Raw genomic sequence first — 16106 nt, 5'->3', positions numbered from 1 at the left:
TAGTTGAAGTTTTTGTTGAGCTTTTATAGCCAGCTTTGAAATCATCGGTATTATTGAAAGCTTTTATGTAGCTCTTATATATTTGCGCTTCTAAAATTTATTTTTGAAACTAAAAACCAAACATTTATTTAAAAAAGCTCTCTAAAAAGCACTTCTTAAATTAAAAGCTTTATTTTGCACCTTTTTTGCATTCTATACATTTATTTATAGGTTAAAGTCTCTTAACTTTTTTTTTGTTTTTTAAAATAAATATAATAATTCTCTTAAATCTTTGGCACACACGCTCTGTTTCCCACCACGCAAATTGCCAAACCGTTGACTCAAAAGGCCATAACAACACACGCTATCCATTTATCTTGCAACTCATTTGCACTTTACTGCCAAAATACTCATTTATTTGGCTTGGCATAAAACGCAGAGAAAATTAAGTAAATAAACTAACATGAAATACGCTAAACACCTACAATCTTGCCACAATCGCCGACAGCGGCCAAATTAGTTGCTACACAGCTCGCAGAATTGGAGAATAAAAAACAAAATAGCAAATAAATTGTCGATTTTCACAAATTGAAATCTGCCACCACTCACGCTTCGACAGCCTTCAATAAGCTATAAATGTGAAAATCGCATTGCCAACTATTTGCGACAACAAAAGCAACGGAAAGCAAGTGCAACGGCAGCTGACGGCGGCGTTGTACCAAATATGCGGCGCACCATGAGTCATCATCGCGAAGCAAGCGAGCATTAGTAATGAAAATAGAGAACGACCCGCAGCTGCAGCAACAACAACAGCAATAAAAAGCTCAAGCGCTGAGCAGAGCAACGGCGTGCATGCGCCGCCCAACAAGGCCACAGGCGCTGGCAACTGGCCGAGCAGCCAGTGCAAAGTGTGCAATTTATTCAATAAATAAAATAAATAAGTTGTTGTTGCAGCATGGCTGCACCAGCTATTGTAACGGTGTGTACGTGTGTGCGTTTTGCGCATTTGTGGCAGTAACTTGTTAGAATTGCCACACACATGCAACGTAATTCTACGTAAATTGGTAGCAACATTTTTGTGTTGCAACAACAAATAGCAACGCGAACATGCAGCAAGCATATATATACTGCGAAATATGCTGAAACATGCAATAAAGTATGCAGCAGTGGTCTGCGCGTGTGCAACTGCAGCATGTTTGCTGCCATTGTGTGGCATAAACGGCGCACTTGTTGCTGCAACAAAGCCAAAACGAGCTGCGCTTGAGCCCATGCGCGCAGGTGGGTGCGGAGAAGCAGCAACGTTGGCGCAGCGCATTAGCCACAGCACACCTTAAATGGCAATGATCTTGCGTGCTTGCAACAACAGCGCACACACGGTGATGCATGCAACACGGAAATCTGCGCGGCACTGGCGTAGGCTATGAACGTCTCGCCAACAACTTTAGTGACTTCTTGTGTTGTTGTTAGTATGGCTTCGGGCGAATTGCTTTTTAGCAACGTTTCCACTCACTTTCGTGGACTCTGACTTAGCATGCGCTTGCATTTCGTTAGGCGCAGCCGCATGCCATCACACATACACACTAATGCATCGTATGTCAATGCCACGCGCGGAGTGTGGCAGGCAGAAGAAGCTAATCGGCATGTTGTTGTTGTTGTAAAAATATTTGCTCAACGCCAGCGCAACAGCCGACCGTAGTTGCCGCTAAGCGCTTGCCATTGTGTGTGCATGCGCGCTCTGCCGTTTAGTTGCTACAATTTGCGTCTTTAGCTGCATTTCGCAGTTATGTTGCACACACAAATTTACGTGGACTAGCCAGACAACGACCAAAAATGCGCTACACTACAACAACAAGTGCAAAAACCGAAACTGTGTACATTGTTAAACGTTGTGGCATGCCACAAAATTCAGTTAATACATTTGATGGCTGCTGCCCAGCAAGTGGTTGTTTAGAAAATGCTACTTGAGCCTTTTGCGCATGTGCGACAATACAAATGATTTAAAGTGAATTGAACTGCGTATTCAACTCAGTTGCGCTGTCAGTCGGTTTTCGTGGAAAGCTTTTGTTGTTAGTAAGTATATGCAAACTGTCAAAACTTTGTAAAGCAAAAATTGTAGTGAAACTACGTTAGGCGAAGCATAATGTCAACGTTGAAGGAGGGATGTAAAAAAGCTGGTTATGGCTTTGCGACAGGCCGCCGGCTCAATTAGGAAAGAATATTGATTTTCGACTATGCCCGTGTTACGAAGATGTGCATACTCAAATTAGTTAAATATTAAATGCATGATTAATGTAGGTGCTACGCAGATACTGTGACCTTACGAAGTTAAAAAGTATAGTCCAAATAAATGCGAAGTTGTGCAGACCATTCTTTTCTCTCTTCGGTCCATATGCCAGCAAACAAACTGCAAATCACATCTTTATAACTACGGCAGGCTACATGCGCGCAGCATGACTTTATAGATCTAGAACTTAAGTTGTGCATAGACTACCTTAAGTACAAGTTACTGTTCGATTAAGCCCCCCATAATGCTAAAAGAAACCGATAAAGCGTAGCTTTTGTCAGCCCTCTATAGGCGCAACTAACTTTCGTGCTTTATTTATGCGCTTGAAGTGAAATCAGAAATCAGTTAAAAAGTCGAAAAAGAAATTGAGCAGCCAATTAAATTGCGGCGTTGCAAAGCTGAGTGGCGACACCGCCCAGGCGCGCAGCCAAACGGTCGTTGGACCAAGCGACCGCAGCAATCAATACCATGCCACAGCCGTGCAAAATCAGCGCGCAAAACAGTATAACAGCCAGCGCTGTTGCATGCAATGTCCGCGCGCTGCTGCCACTCCTTGCTTTTTTGCCAATATTATTTGCAACTTTTTATACAGCAACGCTTTAAGTTTTGCTTTTGCCTTCTGCTGACATGTTATGCTACACAGATAGCACTCGCATGCGAAAAGTTGCACAGACCTGTCCGTAGGCACACACAGCGCGCATAAATAAGTGAAGCGCGTTGAACGCGTTTCGTTGTGCACAAAACCACGGCAAAAACGACAATGTTGGCGTGTCCGCGGTGAACCTTGCCACAGCGCAGGGCAGTGCATGGGAACGTGGTACAAGCGCTTTGGCCACAGCTGCCGAAACGTCAAATCGGCGAATGAACAAGTTCGATTTTTATTAACGAAAGTAAAGCAAAAGGTAAAGTAGAATGTGCACAAAATAAAGACAAAGCGTAAAAGCCGCAACATAATGCAAACATGCATGTGTATGCGCGCGCACATGCAAAAACATTGACGGTGGCCAGCGAAACAGCTTCCCAGCAGCCAGGCCAGACAGCGCGCTACTTGCTGCATAAGTGCTTTTGCTCTGCTTGCACAGCGCGCTTGTCGCGTCTCCAGCGTAACTTGCAAAGTAAGTTGGTAGAAGGCCGCTTGTGGAATGTGGTTTACACCAGTCATGCTCGTTGTACGCTAGCGCTTGTTGCAGTGCTCGTAAATGTTGTTGCACATTTTTTGCGCATCGTTCAAACCACTTTTTAATGTGCTACTACAGTGTTCACGAATATTTGCTGGCATATTTAACGCCGAAATTGCATTTTTTCACTTCCTGTTAGTAGCAGTGAAAGGAAAGTTTGCGCGTGGCATGTGGCAAGTTGTGGTAAAAATTTAATATACAAACGTGCAAGAACGCAGTGCCACACTAGGTTATGGCAAGTTGAAATTTTTGTGGCCAACCAAAAATGGGCTGCAGCGCGTGGCATGCCACATTTGGCCTTCGTGGCAACTTACGAAAATTTGCATTTCTCTGCGCTTACAAATTAGCGCATAAGCAATGTGCAGCCAATGCAGCAATGCCATGCGCGACACGACACACAACGCCCGGCTAACAGGCGCTGCGGCACGCACGAGCGGCTAACTGCACATGCAATGCCGTGCCACACTTGCAATGCAAATATGAAATTGAAATTGTACAAAAGTTGTGGTTTTTATTGCAGTTGCAACTGCGTAGCTTCCGTAAGCATGCTGGCTGCATGCCACAGCGCTTGGCTAGTGGCGCCCAGTGTGGGCCGTCTGCGGCTTTTGCGGTGAGCGTGCACAGCTTGTTTGCTGTTTTTTTTTTCACTTAATCTGTGTCTGTCTGACTGGCTGGTTGTCTGTCCTCATAACCACTTGTGGCATGTGCTGGTGGTTGCGTGTGGCGCGCTTGCTTGCAACACGCTTCCCCGCTGTAAGTCCTGTACTTGCAGCCTTTTATTACTGCTTAATTGCAGCTAAATGTGTGGAATAATTGCAATGCGGCGTTGGCGACTTGCAAGTAGCGAGAAATCTTTGCGGTTTTGCAGCAGCAAAATTCAATTATGTTGCATGCAATTGAGAGATAATAGATTTTGCTGAGAAGTGTTTACAGATCGTTGCAATTAATTTTAATGTGCCAAATGGAAAAAATCAGCAAATGAGATTTTGTAACTGCTGGAAAAATGGGGCGTGTTGCAAGTGGCGAACTTATCAAAGTTTACAGATTTCTTGCTAATACCTCATTTGTAGAGCCCACCTGTGACTTAAAAGCACGCAGATCGAAAAAACCAATTAGAGAAACTATGCTTTCGGCTTGTTGTTTTTATTGTTGTTGCGCTCAAAGGCTGTCAGTTCATACAGCGTCCGCAACATACCACAGCCGCGCGCAGCCTGGCCAGTTGGACAGGGCGTGCTGCTATGGCTTGATTTACGTGCACAGGGCGCAACAGGTAATGGACAACAACAAAAGCAACCAAACGCGCACCGAGTGCATGAATAATGCAAAAGTGCTTTTAAAGGTCGCAACAGCAGTAACAGCAACACAATATAAAGAATGCGGGCAATAAAAATTAATAACCAAACATTAAAAACATCGAATAACGCTTGCAACAGCTATAAACACACACGACACACAGTGGCGCACATACGCGCTTATGTGTGCAGACACACAGCGTGCGACTGGTGTGACTTTTGTTGCTGCTTTGGCCATGTTTTCGCTCTTCATTTTTGTTGCTGTTAATTTTTATGCTGCCGCCGCTACAGCGCATTCCATTTCAGCCACGCGAAAGAATTCACATTTATTTTAACGCATTCGCTGTCAATAAATGGCAACCAAAGAGCGCCAAAGCGGAGCAAAGGCAAAGGCGCAGCCGAAAAAATTGAAAAATATGCCTTCGATATTAATAAAAGCAAGCGACAACAACAGCAGTGATGATAATAAATAACTGTGGCTGTGCCGGTCTGGGCGGCGATGGCAGAAATTAAATGGCACCAGCAAACATGCCAATGTCTGGCGAACGCCAACAACAGCAACAACAATAGCAATTAAAAGCTACAATAAAAAAGCACGACCGCCCTTGCAATGAGTGATACGATAACAATAACAGCAATAGCAATAACAACAATGAAAATGGCAAATGGCAAATGCTGCGTCAAAGTCGTAATCAACGCTTTAAACGAGTTTTTAGTGGCGACGCGCAAGTTGCAACAAAAACAGCGCGCACAGCAGATGTTCGGAATTTCAAGCGCAGCTAAAAGTAAGACCAGCGCGTAAGAGGGGTGTAGAAGTGCTGCGCGGCGTAGTGTCGCAGCAGGGAGTCGCCCAAATGGAGCCAGCACCAGCGCGCTGCAAGGGCCGAAAGGAACTGTGAACAAGTGGCAGCCCGGTATGTTGGCAGCAAGCGAACTGGTGTGGTGTGCAACTTTCGTTTACTGCTCTTAAGGACATTGCGCTAAAGTTTGCTGCTGGCGATTTTGTTAATTTTCCAAAGCACGGCCGGCTGCTGCGCTGGAGCTGCAGAAAAGAAAAAGAAAGACTATAGAATATGAGCCAGTGTGTGACGCAAAGAACGTACAGCCGCGCAAAGGTAGCGCGGTAAAGCAAACAGCAAAGTATGGGGCAGCGCGGTGGCACTGACAGTGGCTGCCCAGACAACGACGACAACAACGCGCCGCAGCACTTCATCAATTTTTATGACTTTTAAATGTTATGCTGGTCCGGGCTGCCATAGTACTTTGGCAAATAACAACAATAATACAGAAATGTCGAAAGCGCGCGCACATATTGCGAAGCCAAGTAAAGTGGCAAAGCGCCCGTGGCAAGTAAAGCTTTAAACGAAATATGTCAGCAACTCAGACAGCGCATAACGGTGGTCATATACTTTTGTATGGTACAGTGCCACTTTTTAAGCTTATTTGCGACACTGCACAAGAAAAACGTTGCAAAGGCGAAGGTTCTGCAAAGACAGTATTTGGAGAAACAAAAAGAGAAATAAGGCTTGATGATTTGAGATTGAAATAAATATAAAAAGAAAAAACCGAACTTATAATACCCTTCACAAGTTGAGTTAGATAATAATTCATGGTTAATTTCATGAAGATATCTCGTCAAATAAAAAAGTTTTTCATACAAGCACTTGATACCGATCGTTCTGTTGGTATGGCAGCCATATGCTGGAATAGTCCAGTAACGGCCGTTCCGATAAATGAGCGACTGCTTGGTAAGAAAAGAATGAGTGCAAAATTTTAGAACGATATCTCAAAAACTGAGGCACCAGTTCACATATATATATAGCCCAATTCTTACAACCAACATCGCAGACCTTGGCTGCGGCAAATTTTGCGTAGCAATTTCGAAATACACAAAAACTCAATTAAAATCTGAATTGCAATAAATTATTATGGAGCAAAGCGCTAAAAGTTGGTAGCTTAAAGTCAAAGAACTGCCGTTACTGACTTCCAACGCAAGCACGCTAGTCATTTGTGGCAAGCTGCATTGACATACTGTCACTTAAGTACGCAAAAAATAAATGAAACAACAAAAAACAAAAACAGTTAACAAAAGTGCCAAGAGAAGAAGCAGTAAAATTGGCTAACAAAGCACTTAAAGTATGCGAAAGTAAAAAAGCCGAAATGCATTGTGGAAGCGGTTAATGAACGCGCAGCGCTTCGAAGCCAATAACAATAAGGTAAAGAAAGAACCAGACCACTTTCAAACACTAGAGAATAATGACGGCCCATTAACGATGCACGCCTTGATATGCGGCGCGTCGCGCGTCTCTTCATACGCGACAGCCAAAGGAGCTGCGACATCAGGCCAAACAACAACAACATATGAGTTGGCACAGACGCCGAGTTTTCGGCAAAAAGAAAGTAAAAACACGATAGCTACATAAATGAGATCAAGCGAAGTAAAGTGCTAGTGGCACAGCCTTTAATGCAAAAACAACAGACAAACGACAGCGCGCAGGTAGCAAACAGCAATTTTTCAATACAAAAACAACAAACGTCGCACACAACGTCATATCCACCATGCGCGTTTATAAATCCTGCTGATGTGGCATATCAAAAGCGTTGAATGATCGCGTCGTGCAGCCATCAGTGCACGTCGAATGCCAATCGCCGCCGCCGTAGCTGTTGATTTTGCCATTCACCGCCGCACCAAATTGCTGTGCCAAAGTTGTAATGCAACAAAAAACAAAATATCAATAATAACTACCATACGACTGGCCGTAAAAAGTAGTATGCGCTCTTGCGCAGCTTCTACACACTTCGCATTTATTATGTCACTCATCCTGCCACATGTGCTTTGATCGAGTGGAGCGCACCATTTTAAAAGGAATTTTGCCTTTACGTACACCGCCGTCGCGCAACCGTTGCCAACAATAAGCGCTTGCGTCAACGCAGTCTCATCAAAGCTGTGCGCTTAGTGCGAGTGATGGCGTGCAAAGCCGTTTTTGCGTGGCTGCAGGGCGCGCAAACTACGGCTTGGCTACCTGCCGCAGTTGGTTCAACATAGGGACAGCCGAGCCAAATTGCGAGCTTGACATCATCACAATGTCTGATGTGGAGCGCACAACACAACGCCATGTATCGTATTGTAGCTACACAATGATCATATATGTATATATGTATGTATGTATGTGCTTAGTATGGCTCATAATATACAACTCTGCGCACTGTGCTAAATCTGCATACAATCGCCGATATCCAAACCGATCTTATCCCTACGTTGCTATCCGTGCAAACATATTCCGGTTGCCTTGGCGGCGATGCATATCTCGTTGCGCATGCATCCCTGGGGCGTTGATGTGTTGAAGTGCTCACACAAGCGTCATTCTATCAGCCGCCACATATGTGTATTCACTTTTATGAGTATCACTGTAGCGTTTCTTGTCTTCAAAAAATATTACCACCGATACACAACACTTGTAGCGCTTAGAAAAAATGGCGTGATTATCGCCGAACTTTTGAATTGTTCTTCAACAGCTTCCTAAAAATGTTCTAACTAATTTCGAACTTTAAGAACCTACTTCCGGTTTCAATTTTTTAACTGGGTGTTTTCAGATCTTTATCTACTTATGCCAAATCTGCTTTGTTATCTTGCAGCGTGTTATTGATTTTCATTTGCTCTGAACTATTCATATAAAGCTATGAACGTCCCAACGGCCATGCTATTAACTCCGCCTCGGATTCGTCTAAAGAAGCCCCTAGCGTTGGCAACTCGTCTGCCTTTTCGTTGTTGAAAATGTTGCGGGTACCCAAATTATGGATGAGTCGAGTTTAGCTACCAGTGAGCTTAAAGCCTTCCTTGAAATCTAACCTTGAAAGGATATAGTCTGTTTTACTTAGGTTAAGCTGGTTCAGGATGACGCTATGTCCATATTATTTCCGGTTCCAAGCATCTAATTCCTTTATTATGAAAGCAGAACCTGCTGCTACGTTCCGAGTGAACGCATCTATGAGCAGTTGATGCAGTATCATATTAAGCGCCTTGGTCGGATATGACTTTACAGCCCCGGTAACATCCGCACAGGCTGCTTTTTGTATACTATATGTACACATGACTATCTTTGGTTTAAGGCTCATTTCCTGCTAAGTAATCATTTGCATGTTGCAGGTTTTCAATGTTAATTTTTCAAACCAGTTTAGTATCGATTTCAACCGCTAGGTCTTTGTACCACTGAATGAGTGAAGATTGAATTGAGGTATTTATGTTTTACTCGTGAAAAGCATCAGCTCCGTTTTACTAGGGTTAACACCTACTCCGTTTTTCGCGGCCCATAGATGTAACCTTCGTAGAACTCTTTCCAAAACCTCACTGATTGTGGAAGGAAACATTCCTGATAACATCAACACTATATCGTCTGGCTATGCTATTGCTTTCACTCCGCCTCCACTGAGTTGAAGTAGTATTAAATTTAGCGCCACGACACATAAAAGCGTGGAAAAACACATCCTTGAGGAGTGTCTCTGCTTACGTAGCTTGTACGTGTCGCAGCGCCATTTCGTCTATGGGACCAAGTGACAGAGATTCAATAATTCTGCTTATTTCCACATTGTTGAAGGCGCTTTCCACGTCAATAAAGACCGCCATTGTATGGTATAGTGTTTGTGATGAAGTGATTTCTCTTAAGTGTATATCCATTAGCCTTTCTAAAACCTGCAGCCGAAAGAAGGTGAGGCTTATAAGTTAGGTCTAAAATCTTTGGCGTCATCATGTGTTCTTCCACCTGTTTTTGGGAGGAATACCACTTTGATTCTATTCCAACTGATTGGGATGTAAAACAGTTGGATACTGGCCTCATATATATATTCTAGACTTGGAACCATAGGTTCTTTTAGCTTCTGCATCATTATGGGAATAATATCGTCTGGACCTGCCGCTTTAAATAGCATGAATAAGGAAATAATATAAGGAAACTTTAATACATTTTATAACGACTATAAATGTCTCTAATACGATTAAGCAAATGTAGGCTTACAAAAGTCTGGTGATTTTCCGGCGAAAGCTAAACGAATTTCGTTAACGCGAACACAAGCGGAATTTAAACAAAATGTGGCAATGCATCCTAACTTTAGTGGCTTTACTATATGCATTGGCCTTGCGCTTTGTGTTGCAAGTTGTGTTTGTGTTTCTTTTAAGGTTACCTGCTGTGCGCGCTTGGAATCTCATTTAACCTGTTACAACAGCGCAAGATATTTATTGCCCAAGCTATTACTGCAGGACCAATCGCTAAGCGTTGCCGGTTCTACAAGCGCCGTAGGTAAGCAGCTATAGCGGCGTTAAATATTGAAAAGCGAATGACTGCCACAAACTTTAATCCTCATTTGTCCAAGCCATACGCTTCGCAACGCGGCATCAATGGTTTGTCATTTGTGACAATTGGAATGCTGTATATGGCAGCTGGTGGCTGGCAGACGAGCTGCGTATGTTCGGACTTTGATTTATGCGCTTGCAACAAGTTCGTTTGGTCGGGTAAAAACTAAAATGCAGTTTGTGTACGTTTGTCATGCAGCATATATATTAAGGTGGAACGAAAAAAAGTTTTTTTTTTGCCTAGCCTGAGGGTCAAATTTGTAGATTATAAAATAAGAAAATTTTTGAACAAAAAATTTTTTTTAACATCTAGAGGCACTCTCACTTTTAAAGTAAAGTTTCGAGTTAAAATTTTTATATTGTAAAAATTTTTTTAAAGTGTTCTAGAAGCTGTGGAGAGGCCTTTTTCTGACCAATTCAAAGTTATTAACTTAAAAAAATGTTTGTGGTCATTATTGGAGTTCTAACAAAAAGTCTTAAACGACAACATGCTTTCCTTAAGCGTTAAAATAAATTTTGAGTCAAAAACCGTCAAATTCGGTAATTTTTATATAAATGTGAAGAGTTTAAAAAAACCAAAAATTTTCTTGTTTTATAATCTACAAATTCTACCCTCAGGCTAAGCAATAAAAAAACACTTTTTTTTCGCTCCACCCTAATACATATGGTACATAACTACTCTACTTTTGTAGCTGCAACAGCAAGTGTATTGCTCCTCCATTCGTGGACGTTGTAGTGTTGTTTAATTATTTATAAGGCACTTCCTCTATTAATTCATTCAACAATTCATTTGTATTCATTGAAGCTCTAAAACAACGTAGTTTTTCTTTCTTTTATTTCAGCCATATACTGGCAACAGCCGGTTTTAGAACACCACGTAAAGGACTTTTTGTATAAGTTTGGCGTTGGACCATGGCGCATCACGCTACATTCTCAGCTGCTGCAACAACAGTACTATCTGCGTTTTGGCAGCTGTCCTTCTTGTTGACTTTACTTATATGCAGTCAACTCAAGCTAAGCGCGGCGTCACAATCCTCGTCACTGGGTGTACACATTGTGCGTTCACCTGAATCAGCAGTGGCGCCCAAAGGTGATGAGGTTGTCTTTGAGTGCGAATTGAATTTGGCTCCCGACCGTTTGGAATGGCGTTTCCGGCACACGAGCGCACGCGCCACAGACGCTATGAACTACAATTATCTACATGGCGGCGAGGTCGGTATACTTGGCCTTTTCTTAACCTAAACTTTAGCTATGACTTTATACTACTCTCTTATAGAATGGCCCCAATATTTCAAATGAAAATCTGACATCACGTTTGCGTGTATTTGTTACGTCCGAAACTTTGGGCGATTACCAATGTGTCGCGTGGGTCGGTTCGGCCGCAATTGCTTCCACGCCCGCTCGGCTGACACTCGTCTCAATAAGCATCGATAACTCGAACGGTTATAGTCGCAATGCAATACGCTGGAGCGTAGCGCCGAAGAATTGCATATTAATACGTTGCGGCACAGTGAGCTCGAATCCGCCAGCGGTGTGGAGCTTCTTCCGCAACGGCGAGAAAGTGCCACAGACCGAGGTGTTGCCCTCAGCAAATGGTGCGCTCATACTTAACTCAGTGTCATCAAAAGATTCCGGTAACTACACTTGCTCGGCAATGAACGCCATTACCGGCGTGGAGTTGCGACTGCCACAACGCATAGACTTGCGCGTCGATTATATTGATCGCACGCCGCCTTACTTTCTTAACTTGCCAGTGTCACAAGTGACGGCGCGTCCGGGCGAAACCGCCGTACTCGAATGCCCAGGTGTTGGCTCGCCACCGCCGGAAGCCGTTTGGAGCAGTCCGAATGTAATCAATATCTACAACAATCGTACAAAAGTGTTACCGTACGGTCTGCAGATCGCTGATGTGTTGCCCGAGGATCAAGGCTCCTACGTGTGTCGCTTAGATAACGGTATTGCGCCTGCTTTGGTGCAAATTATAAAATTTGTTGTCTTGGAAGCGCCACAAATATTGCGTGGTCCAGCAAAGACACGTACTAATGAAGGCGATCAACTGGAATTGGAGTGCTCGGCCGCCGGCAATCCTTTCCCCCAAATCTATTGGTTAATTAATGGTGAAGACACTGCTTTGGATAATGAGACCTTTCATGAAGATCGTCGTTTGGTTATACGGCATGTGCAGAAGCGTCATGCGGGCATCGTGCAGTGTTTCGCAAAGAACGAAGTGGGCGAGGTAAATGCGACAGCTCACGAATTTGTTGGAAACACGTAAACACTCTAATTTATTGCAGGTCAGCGACGGCAGCTACTTGGAAGTGAACCCGAAGCAAATACAGGGCGAAGACTCAGCGCCGCTAGGCTCCGTGCCAATACGCATGCCTTACGAGCATAACGGCAACAAGAATAAGGGCAAACGGAAACACATGAAAATACGTGAGTACAAGTCTCAACTCTTCTCAGCTCTAGCAAGTTGGGAAGGGGAAAGTTATTTAAGTGCATAAAACTTATTCACGCTGAGATGAATGTCAGTATCCGCTTTATTAGCTGCAATATTTCGAGATAAATAACTTATTATATACAATTCGATTTATTTTCGTCGCTACGACGCTTTACAGTTAAATTAAATTACATTTCTTTACGAACAACTCAGCAATACTTTCGCGCACAAGTTAATTCCATGCAGATTTATACCAAAATGTAACAATTTCAATTTGTTTTTGCATAATTTTTAGAAAACTAGTATTTGTTTAAATGTGTTTGTGAGTTTAAAATTTTATTTCTAGTTGCAATGCAAAACTTAACCAATAACTTATTAGATAACCAATAATGCATAATCAATTCTCTCTCTCCTCCCCTCCACGCCCACAAATTGCTGTGACCAACTGGCCACGTCCTATACTTGCACTGAGCTGGGGCTCTTGCGCAGCAGCTTCTCTTCTTCTTGCAAAATGCGTATCTTCATCTTTAGCTCTTCCACTTGTAGACGGTGCACTTCACGCAAATGCTTCAAATCTTCCTGCGCGCGACTTAGCTCTATTTTCTTCTTTTCCAAAGCGACTTGCGTCTCCTTGTAGCGCAGCTCGGCCTCCTTCAGCCGGAAGTACTGCACTTTCTCCTCGAACGACTCCACTGTGATGGTGGTGTTACCCGGCGTCGTGGCTGCTACAGCGGCATTGCTTACAGTAACAGTTGGCACGACAGCTGCAGGCGCTGGTGCCGTGGCCACGGGCAGCGCGTGCAGTGTGGCGCAAGTGAATGTCGGCGTTGCAGTCGCGAACTGTGCGTTCGCTGGCGTTTGCAGTTGCATTTTCATTTGATGCTGCTGTTGTTGCTGTTGATGTTGTTGCTGCTGCTGCTGTGCCGCAACAGCGAGCTGGTGCTGGGCCAGCTGCTGCTGCTGCAGCTGCTGCGCCTGGTATTGCGCAAGTGTTATTTGCTGCGGCTTGATCTCGCTGATGATCTGCTGATTGTAGGCCGTTGCGGGCATGGCGGTGATTGTGTGTTGCTGCGGCTGGTGCTGGCTGGGTATGGTGATGCGCGTTGGCGATGGTATGGTGATATGTGTGGCTGTACGAGCAAAAAAATGTAAAGCGATTAGACAACATTGAAGGTTGCTACGTTATTGTTAACTTACTGTTCGAATCAACGGGATGTTTTATCTGCAGAATGATGTCTTCGCGTGGGCGCGTTGTCTTGAATTGCAGCAAATCGTTTAGTGTTAGCTTTTCGGCGCTGATTTGATCCACCGATATCTGTTGTGTCTGTATGGTTTGTTGTTGTTGTTGGTGCTGCTGCTGTTGTTGTTGTTGTTGTACATGCTGCTGCAGCACCTGTTGCTGATGCTGGTGCTGCTGTTGCAGTTGTTGCTGCTGCTGCTGCAGCGGATCAATAGGCTCCTGCTCTATCTGTCCCACACCGTCACTAGTATCCATCTCGATCTCTTCGAAAGCCTCATTCTGACTGCCATGCTCATCGGGATCTATATTGGCGACCTGGAAATCGGGCTCATCCTTTATCTCATGATTTACCACTTCGGCGCGATCTGCCGAATCGATGCTTGCTTGTGAGCCGTTTGCGTCCTTCTGACCGTTCGGACGGAAGGGGTACTGTTTGCGTAGTCTAAAAGCAACAACAACGTAATTAAAAAAATATAAAAGTTAGCACTCGTTGAATAAATAAACAAATAACTTCACTCACGCCACCAACCACACACACACCCACACACACATACAGGCAAACTAAACTCGCATTACAGCTATTCAACCCCATAAATGAGCTGCTCAAGGCAAGAGCGCATATGACTGGTTTGCGGAGTGGAATGCCGCGGCTATTTCATACACGAAAATCTACTAGCGCATACGTTATTTTCTTACACCGATTTTTTCACATTTGAATTAGAAGAAAGCCTGTCACTTTGTTGTTTTCCAACTTTTTGAGATACTTTATAGCTTTGAGATATAATATGACTTTCTTGAGATATTCTGCCGCTTGTCGTTTGCCGCCATTTTTAATTGCACTCGAAAGACGAGTAGCTGCCGCACGCCGATGAATGAGGGCATGAGCGAATGCCTGGTCGCGTGAATTGACAGAGTGCAGCACAGCGCTCAGATACCTACGCCATGACTCGATAGACGCTTTTGTTGTTGTCAGCTCTTTTACGTGCGCACATTTGGCTCGATTATGCTTTGTGCGCGACTTTTCGCTCGACTTGTTTGCGTTTTGAGGTAAATTTAATGCTTGCTGGGGTTTTGAGTCCATCGGACCCACTAAATCAAAAGCATTTGTTTGTTATGAGTTGGAATGCGGCTTTCAATGAGCTGCTTAACGACACATGTTTCAATACACAAACACACACACAGAGGCAGCGACACAAACTCAACTGCTAATGCAACGTTGGCGGGAGGCATGCATTGCTGAGTCGCCCGCCGAGTGGCCTGCATTTGCGTGTAACAGGTGCACGAATTAGAGCAGCTGCTGGCCACGGGTTAGCGACGGCTACGTGCATACATACGTGTGGAAGCCATACGAATAAGATCTTCTGGCTTGGCATCTTCTACTCACCTTGCATTTAGCCAGAATTTTTGTATTTGTTTCAGGTTTCGCATAGCGCTAACACCCGGATGTGTATTGAATTCGTGCACGATTTTTTCCCAGGCATCGCGCACCGAGTATTTGGAACGTTGCTTTTTTCTGAATTTAATATCGATGACCTCTTCGTGCTCATGGAACAGGCTATAGAGTATCTCCTTCTCCTCCTGCGTGAAACGTGGCGTTAAAGTTATTTGGCCCGCCTTGCCTCCTGTGCCGCTGGCACCCGCACTGCCTGTGGACGTATTGGCGGCATTGTGTTCCTCTGCGCCGTTGGCTGTGGTTGTAACCACAGTTACGGTGCCATCACCGCCACCACCCACCGCCACGCCAGTGGACATCTGACGCGATTTTCTCGCTATGTTGACGAAGAAAGTCTACAATCCAACAGTGAGAATAACTGATTCGTAGGCAACCAGCTATGCCAGTTGTTTTTGTAATTTCGTAGTGCGCACAGCTCCACTCGAAACTGCGTTAGCTCAAAGAAATTGGCGTTTAACGAGATGAATTGCTTTTGACTCCACCGAAAATTAGCTATGAAAATCAGAAATTGTTCTCAATTGTATACTTTTTAATAGCACTCTAATGTGGTTGTTGTTGCTACACTACACTTAAGTGGACAGCTGCGGGCGGCCCTGAGTGCTTTCGCACAATTAATATTCAACTCTTTGATGTATTTTGTTGTTTTTGCTTTTATATGCACAACACCGCACAAAATGTCTTGAGGAATTCAATAATTTTCCAGAATTCTTTTCACAAATAGAGAAAATCACTTGGTAAAGCGCCGTCACACACTCCAGGTAAATCCACTCACAACGAGCTACAGAAAACGAGTGCGAGTGGCGAGTGACGAGTGATAGCTTGTCGGCCATGTTTTGAGTTTGTTTCTGCTTTGCAGCGCTGCCAATGCGGCCTAATTCTAAAAATTGATTTGT

General features: G+C 44.0%; 2 protein-coding genes across 7 annotated transcripts in view; one reads left to right on the top strand and one right to left on the bottom strand.

The window, feature by feature from the left end:
- boi (brother of ihog) overlaps positions 1-16106 on the top strand; it is an 81371-nt gene that overhangs the window by 59490 nt on the left and 5775 nt on the right. For all 6 annotated transcript variants that reach the window (XM_070110844.1, XM_070110843.1, XM_070110842.1 and 3 more), the window contains 3 exons: positions 10923-11292; positions 11357-12316; positions 12375-12516. In XM_070110844.1, the coding sequence (XP_069966945.1) occupies positions 10993-11292; positions 11357-12316; positions 12375-12516 (1402 nt within the window). In that variant the 5' untranslated portion in view covers positions 10923-10992. The remainder of the gene's footprint in view (positions 1-10922; positions 11293-11356; positions 12317-12374; positions 12517-16106) is intronic.
- On the bottom strand, positions 12588-16014 carry z (zeste). The gene is made up of 3 exons (XM_014241802.3): positions 15145-16014; positions 13718-14202; positions 12588-13650 (listed from the first exon to the last, which is right to left on the bottom strand). The coding sequence occupies exons 1-3, from the start codon at positions 15510-15512 to the stop codon at positions 12977-12979; spliced, it is 1527 nt and encodes a 508-aa protein (XP_014097277.2). The 5' UTR covers positions 15513-16014; the 3' UTR covers positions 12588-12976.

The sequence above is a fragment of the Bactrocera oleae genome, chromosome 5 (genome assembly GCF_042242935.1).
Source record: "Bactrocera oleae isolate idBacOlea1 chromosome 5, idBacOlea1, whole genome shotgun sequence".
In the NCBI taxonomy this organism is placed as follows: Eukaryota; Metazoa; Arthropoda; class Insecta; order Diptera; family Tephritidae; genus Bactrocera; species Bactrocera oleae.
This window is presented reverse-complemented; position numbering and strand designations above follow the sequence as displayed.

Excerpts from the sequence above, each read along its gene's own strand:
- z (XM_014241802.3), bottom strand. The coding sequence starts at position 15,512 with ATGTCCACTGGCGTGGCGGTGGGTGGTGGCGGTGATGGCACCGTAACT. Across the intron at positions 14,203-15,144 it reads AAATTCTGGCTAAATGCAAG|ACTACGCAAACAGTACCCCT; the intron begins GTGAGTAGAAGA and ends TGTTGCTTTTAG. Across the intron at positions 13,651-13,717 it reads ACATCCCGTTGATTCGAACA|CCACACATATCACCATACCA; the intron begins GTAAGTTAACAA and ends TTGCTCGTACAG.